Below are 7,289 nucleotides of genomic sequence, written 5' to 3' on the forward strand. Positions count from 1 at the left end.
CATACAAAAATATTGTTAATAAATAGATTGTAAATAATATTAGCAAAAAATAGTTTAAAAGACTCAGCTTGAAAAACCAGGATTTGTGTGTTCTATAATGCATCTACGGCAATAGTGTTTTACTGCTCTGTATCCAACCCATGTAACTCTAGAACATTCACCAATATTGAGTTGTCTTAATCCTCGTACATAATATGCTAATGCTTCTAATCCAGCATCTGTGACACGTTCACAACCACACAAGGATAATTTTTTCAAATTTGGACAACCAGTAGAAAGGGCTTCAAGAGTTGCATCACCAATATCACATTTTCCTATATCAAGAGCTCTTAAACGTGGGCATCCACGTGCCAAAGCTAACGTAGCACTATCACTAAGTGCTTCACAGCCACGAGCATTTAAATATCTCAATTTATAACAATGCCTAGCAACAACTAATAGACCAGCATCTGATACACGATCACATTTCCCTACTGAAAAATAACGCAAAGATGGGCCAAGACGTGCTGCTAATTCACGTACTCCAAAATCAGTGATTTTTACACAATCCGAAACAGATAATTGGCGCAAGCTGCCACAATAAGAGGCAATTGCAATAAGAGTTGCATCAGTTATACGCACACATCGTCGTAAGTACAAACAAGCAAGATGTGGCATGCGAGACAATGTCAATACTAAGCCAGAATCTTCCACATCATGACAATCACTAAGATCTAATGATTGTAACTGTAATGTAGTTATTCGACTACATGCTCTTGTTATACTAATACATCCTGTTAAGTCCAATTCTTTTAGATGTATGCAATTATCTAAAATGACTGTCACATTTGTGTCTGTAACACGTCGAGAATGTCGTAGAACTAATGAAGTTAAGCTTAAAAATGGTAATTGGGCAAAAATTCCAGTTAAACCAATAGCACCTTCAATTATTAAACGACGAATATATGTATGACATCCTCGTCTGGTTAAAGCATTTAATGCAATTGTTGCATTTTGTGGATATCTTATTTCTACTTCTTTCCAAAGAGATGGATGCCATGCTATTTCCCAAAGACGTCTGCAGGTTTGAGCAATGGAACATAGATCTCTGGTACCCAACCAACTAAATATCTTCAATAATAAAGTATCATCCAATTGACACAAATCTGTTACATAAATGCACTTCTGTTGCAATAAAATTTGTTGTCTAATTGGAACTGGTATAATAGTTGACGCAGATGATGAACGGCAAGCATTATTATCTAATGTATGATATCCTAAATCAATAGTATCTGATGTTGGCCTATATAGACCAATCTTTTGAGATGAATATGAAGTTTCAGAATTGTCCTTTTCCTCAAAGGATGGAAGCAAAAGTGGACATGATCCATCCATTCCATGCTCTATTCTATATTAAAAAAAAGAAAAACATATTTCCAAATTGCAATAGAATTCATTAACAATTATTTGTAACTTCTTCATATTTTACAATTTTAATATTTTTTTAAATTTGTATTTTATATATTCTAATAATATTTTTATTTCTATAAAACTTAATATTTTAAAAAAATTAGCAAATAAGAAATGAAAATAAATTTTAAGAATTGAAAAAACCAGTTTTAACATTAGAACTTAAATTTCGCGGGTATGTTGATAATCAATTAATCATTTTATTAAGTAAATAACGCAAAATATGACGAATAAATTTTAATAAGTAAGTATTTACTTACTATTATGCAATAAATAGAAAAATCAGCAACAATACGTAACATTACAGAACAATATCGATCTATTTGGCACTGACTCCATTTTGATCATATTCCAATTCTTGAAGCAGCTGGAGATCGTAACTACTTTATATAATAAAAATACAATGTATTAATATTTTTAGAAGTACTAATTAATATACATATATTTTAAATTACTTAATTACATACTTAAAATTAAAAATTGTAGCGAAAATATTAAATTTGAAATATACTTATTTATAAAGGTCCAATACTATCGATAAATTCCCACTTTTTAAATAGACCTTTTTAAGGTGATTTCCATTAGTCAATTTTACACAATTTTTTTTAATATAAATTTACTTAAAAACTTAAAAATTTTTACATTTATAATTGATAATAATTTATAAATTTTTTTATACTTTTTTATTTTATTTTTTTGACATATATCTTCTCATAATTTACAATGAAATAAAATAAAAAGAAAATAAAATAAAAATACAAATTGTAGGAATAGTTAGTGTAATACTAAAAAATTATATGAATTTTATACTATAATGATTTATTATAAAATACATATATAAAGTATATAAATTTACATTGAATGGAAATGTATATATAATATAATCATTATATACGTATTAAATTTTGTAAATCTACCTTAAAAAATAGATCTTGAATATACTTTATTAGATATAGTCAGTATTGCCGAAAGGGATATAAAATTCGATATGGAAGAAATAGAGTGGAAATAAAGAGAAAACTAGAGAAAAATTGAGGATTGCCAACTGAATTGATTTGATGGAACTATGGTTTTTCAATTAGTTTGTTCTTCTACTATTTTATAATCTACTATAATCTATTACTTCTATAATCTATTAGATTATAATCTAATGTCAAATTCGAATATTTTCCAATAAATTTATATATTATATCATATATATTATATATTATATATTATTAGATTATTTCTAATACTTTGCTTAAAATATATTTATAAGTGAAAAATAATATTATAATATTAAAATTAATTTAACTATTTTATTAATTATTTTAATAAAATGGCTAATACTTTAGCTAATGTACCTGTATCAAAAATTATAAAAAATAAAAGCAATTTCGAAGATGAACCAAAGAAAAAAAGTAGAGAAGATTGGAGGAAAGCGAAAGAATTGGAAGAAGCAAGAAAAGCTGGTACAGCACCAGCTGCAGTAGATGAAGAAGGCAAAGATATTAATCCACATATACCACAATATATTAGTGCTACACCATGGTATTTTGGAGCTCAAGTATGTATTGACTTTTATAAAATTGATTTTTTTTGTAATAAAATTAATACTTATAAATAATTTTTTAAGGGACCTACTTTAAAGCATCAAAGACCACAACCAGAAAAACAAAAGAAATATAGTGGTATAAATGAATGGTACAAACGTGGTGTAGATTCATCTAAAGTAGCAAGTAAATATCGTAAAGGAGCATGTGAAAATTGTGGAGCAATAACTCATAAAAAAAAAGAATGTATGGAACGTCCACGTAAAATAGGTGCAAAATATACAAATGCAAATATAGCACCAGATGAATTTACTCAACCAGAATTATCTACAGATTATGATGGCAAAAGAGACAGGTAATTTTTTTAGGATTAGATAGGTAATTTAATAGATATATTTTATATAATATATTTTTTTTAATTTGTAAGATTTATTTTATAATAATATTTTAAATATATTTCTTTAATATGCAGATGGGCTGGTTACGATCCTTCACAACATAGAGCTATTGTTGAAGAATATCAAAAGATTGAAGAAGCAAAAAGACAAATGCGTGCAGAAAAATTAAATGCAGAAGAAAATGATGAACAAGATTCAGATAAAGATGAAGATAAATATGTTGATGAAGTTGATATGCCTGGAACAAAAGTAGATTCTAAACAACGTATTACTGTTAGAAATTTACGAATTAGAGAAGATACAGCAAAATATTTAAGAAATTTGGATCCAAATTCAGCATATTATGATCCTAAAACAAGATCTATGCGCGATAATCCTTATGCTGGTACAGATAGAGAGTATGTAAAATTATTTTATAAATTTCTTTACTTTTTAATATAATAAATAATTTAATAAATAATAATACATAAAAAAATATTACAAATTATATTTATTTTTAAAAATAACATTCTATAGGGTAGATTATAAAGGTGAAAACTTCGCACGTTTTTCGGGAGATACACAACGACATGCAAATGCACAATTATTTGCATGGGAAGCACATGAAAGAGGTGTTGATGTTCATTTGCTCGCAGAACCTACGAAATTAGAATTGCTTAAACAGGAATATGATAAAAAGCGTGATGAATTAAAAGATAAAACTCGTGAAAGCATAATTAGTACATATGGAGGTGAAGAACATCTTAATGCTCCTCCACCTTCTCTTTTATTAGCACAAACGGAACAATATGTTGAATATTCTAGATATGGAAAGGTATGTATGCATATATATATTATTATATTATTGAAGATAATTATAATATAATAATTATGATTTATTCAGATTATTAAAGGACAGGATAGACAAATAATTAGATCAAAATATGAAGAAGACATTTATCCAAATAATCATAATTCTGTTTGGGGATCTTACTGGCATACTGGTAAATGGGGATATAAATGTTGTCATTCATTTATAAAAAATTCATATTGTATAGGAAATGCAGGTAAAAAGATTGTTGAAATGATAACAGTTGATAGGGATGAATCGATACCATGAAAGTATAAGATATTATTATTCATTACTTATATTATATGATTCAGTACTAAAATTAAAATTCATTCAATATCAAAATAAAAATATCAATATCTATTTAAATTATATTTTTTTAATTTTAATAGCCAATATTTCATATGAAAATAAAAAAAATGCTATATATAGATATCAACAGGATAGGATGAATCAATTTAGTTTGAATACAAAAGTTATTTATATCTTAAGAAAAAATAAAATACAATATTATACTTTATATATATTTTTTATTTAAATTTATTTAAATATTTATATATAATTTTTTTTTATTTAAATATTTATATAATATATAAATTGTATAATAATATATATATTAAATATATATATAATAAATATATAAATGAAATATATATAATATATAAAAGTAATAAAGATTACAGATAAATAAAATAACTTAAATAGCAGAAGAATAGTAAAAAATTAAAAGAATTAAAGAAATAACAACAAAAGTTTAAAATTCAAGAAATAAAATAAATAATGTAATTTAATTAAGAAATAATTTTTTTGGGATTTTTTAAGAATAATATTTTCTAGATATTTATTTAAAATTTTTTAATTTTTGGTAATTGTTACTCCTACTTTTGAAAAAAAAAATCTTTTACAAAAAATTAAAGCAATAATCATCAATAAAAAAATTCTAGTTTATATATAAATATTAATAGAAATATTAATTTTATTCTCATTTTTCTAATAGTGATGTGGCTAATAAGTTAAGAGAAGAATATAAATATATAATCAATTCATTATTTTATTTATTATTAGTTTTTTTTTATTTATAACTGTGAATAATTTCTTATATTTCTATAAATCATATTCTAAAATTTCTTCTATTTCTTCTATCTCAATATTGCACAGTTAAGTTCAGCTTAATAAATCTTTTAATTTTTGGATTATTCTCTTGCAAATATTTATAAATTATATAATAATAAAAAAAAAATATATTTTTAAAATAGACTCCAAGAATAGTACATTAATATATTAAATAATATGTATCTCAATTTCCAGCAATTTGGATATCACGAAGATTCTGAAATAAGTGTTAAATATTTTTTTGATTAAATTCTTGAATTTTTTGCCAGGATTTATTATTCTCTGCATTTCATGGCCTGATGTTTTTAGAAATTTTTATATATATATATAAAAAAAAAAATGCATGAGATTAATTATATTTTGACTCATCAAAGAAAATTCTAAGGAAGTTTATTAACAATTTGAGCAAACAAATAGAAAAAAAAAATGTGGCTATAAATGTTTTAATAATTAATTAGTAATTAATGATTATAAAAATACTTAAATCATTACATGATTCAGTATATAAATCATCAAAAACATCATAAATTATTTTGATTTTATCTATAAATAACAAATTATTTAGTCGTAATTTTCGTTAGATACTTACAATATCAATACATATATATTTCGTGAATAAAATATTGATATCATTAGTATCACGATATTTATAATTAAAAATAATAAAATTTAATAATAAAAGTAAATCACTTATTTAAAATAAATGTTTCAATTATAGAATAATTAAAAATATATTATAGAATTATTTACTCGGAATGTCAATTTTCAATAGACAACGAATCTAAAAATAATAACCATTAATATTTTTAACTTAATAGATTTTCTTCTTTCAAATTATATCCATTACATTACTACTTTCTTAATTCTTATCTAAGATATTAAGTTGGAAAGTTCTTATGATGTTTGTTATTTTGATTTTAAATGCTCTATTTTCGATTAAGATTTTCGATTGATATTAAATTACATTGACTTCGTACATAATTTTAAAATGTATTTTTCATTCTGTGAAAATGTGATAATTTTATTTTCAAATTAGTTTTTCTGATTTCTCAGGGTATTGAAAACATAATGGACAAGAAGCAAATTCGAATAATTTTTCTATTTCAGTTCCAGGACTCCAGAATTTTATTCAACTGGAATAACAAAACTTGTTTCTCGTTGGCAAAAGTGCATTGATTGCAATGGTCTTTATTTTGATTAATAAAATTTTGTTTAAACTAAAATATGTGCATTGATTTTAATAGTTAAAAACCGCAAGAACTTTCTTTCCAACTTAATAATACGGATTATAAGACAAATTCTCAAGTAAAAGATTGAAAAAAAAAAAATTAATCAAATGAAAAGTTGGCGATTAGTCCATTTTTTTTGCAATCTATTATAGAAAATAAATTATATTGAAATTTCGATATTTATGGATTAAGTATCAATATTTTAATGTTATCACATAAAATATCAATATGAAATATCAATATTTGGATTGAAAAAATATTAACATTTGAATACAAAAATTAACAAAAATTTCGGTTAAGATTTATTTATTAAATTATAAATTGAAGTTTGCATTAAACGGAAATAGAGCAAAATCATTTTATCTCTATTATATTGTCAATGCACTTTATTCCTGTTTTGCTTTATCTAATGCGAATTTCAATTGTTTATAATTTAATAAATAAGATCCAACCGATATTTTTATATAGCAACTTTTGTGTTTATTTTGGCCTTCAGAGTTGACTCTCCAAAGGTATGTCACAAATATATTAATATTTTATATATTTAAATATAAAATTATATATTTAAATATATAATTATATATATATATAAAATAAGATTAAGTACATTCTTATATTAATTATATTATTAATCATAATTATAAAAGATTATTATAAAAATTCTTATATATTTTGTTAATTAAATTAATTAAATTAATTTTGTGCAACAAAAAATGCAGTCTATCTATTGAAAATATAT

The 7,289-nt window shown here is 23.3% G+C and overlaps 2 protein-coding genes across 4 annotated transcripts in view; one reads left to right on the forward strand and one right to left on the reverse strand.

Annotated features, from left to right (window-relative positions):
* LOC102678522 (F-box/LRR-repeat protein 7) overlaps positions 1 to 2,032 on the reverse strand; it is an 11,894-nt gene extending 9,862 nt beyond the window's left edge. The window contains exons 1-3 of one of the 2 annotated variants that reach the window (XM_031514942.1): positions 1,917 to 2,032; positions 1,710 to 1,832; positions 2 to 1,387 (exon numbers count right to left, since the gene is read on the reverse strand). In XM_031514942.1, coding sequence (XP_031370802.1) covers positions 64 to 1,374 — 1,311 coding nt within the window. In that variant the 5' untranslated portion in view covers positions 1,375 to 1,387; positions 1,710 to 1,832; positions 1,917 to 2,032 and the 3' untranslated portion in view covers positions 2 to 63. The remainder of the gene's footprint in view (position 1; positions 1,388 to 1,709; positions 1,833 to 1,916) is intronic. The other variant, XM_006609260.2, reaches the window with a different exon arrangement.
* A 357-nt stretch (positions 2,033 to 2,389) lies between these two features.
* On the forward strand, positions 2,390 to 4,568 carry LOC102678380 (pre-mRNA-splicing factor Slu7). Of its 2 annotated transcripts, none has more exons than XM_006609259.2 (5): positions 2,390 to 2,995; positions 3,065 to 3,336; positions 3,454 to 3,777; positions 3,896 to 4,193; positions 4,263 to 4,568. In XM_006609259.2, the coding sequence occupies exons 1-5, from the start codon at positions 2,768 to 2,770 to the stop codon at positions 4,476 to 4,478; spliced, it is 1,338 nt and encodes a 445-aa protein (XP_006609322.1). In that variant the 5' UTR covers positions 2,390 to 2,767; the 3' UTR covers positions 4,479 to 4,568. The 2 variants fall into 2 exon arrangements, with proteins under 2 accessions (XP_006609322.1, XP_031370889.1); XM_031515029.1 differs by having other exon boundaries at positions 4,248 to 4,509.
* Positions 4,569 to 7,289: the final 2,721 nt, after the last annotated feature.

This window comes from Apis dorsata, unplaced genomic scaffold (genome assembly GCF_000469605.1).
Source record: "Apis dorsata unplaced genomic scaffold, Apis dorsata 1.3 scaffold_52, whole genome shotgun sequence".
Classification (NCBI taxonomy): domain Eukaryota; kingdom Metazoa; phylum Arthropoda; class Insecta; order Hymenoptera; family Apidae; genus Apis; species Apis dorsata.

Coding starts and splice junctions, on each gene's coding strand:
- LOC102678380 (XM_006609259.2), top strand. CDS start 2,768: ATGGCTAATACTTTAGCTAATGTACCTGTATCAAAAATTATAAAAAAT. Junction 3,337..3,453: donor TATGATGGCAAAAGAGACAG/GTAATTTTTTTA, acceptor TTTAATATGCAG/ATGGGCTGGTTACGATCCTT. Junction 3,778..3,895: donor TATGCTGGTACAGATAGAGA/GTATGTAAAATT, acceptor AACATTCTATAG/GGTAGATTATAAAGGTGAAA.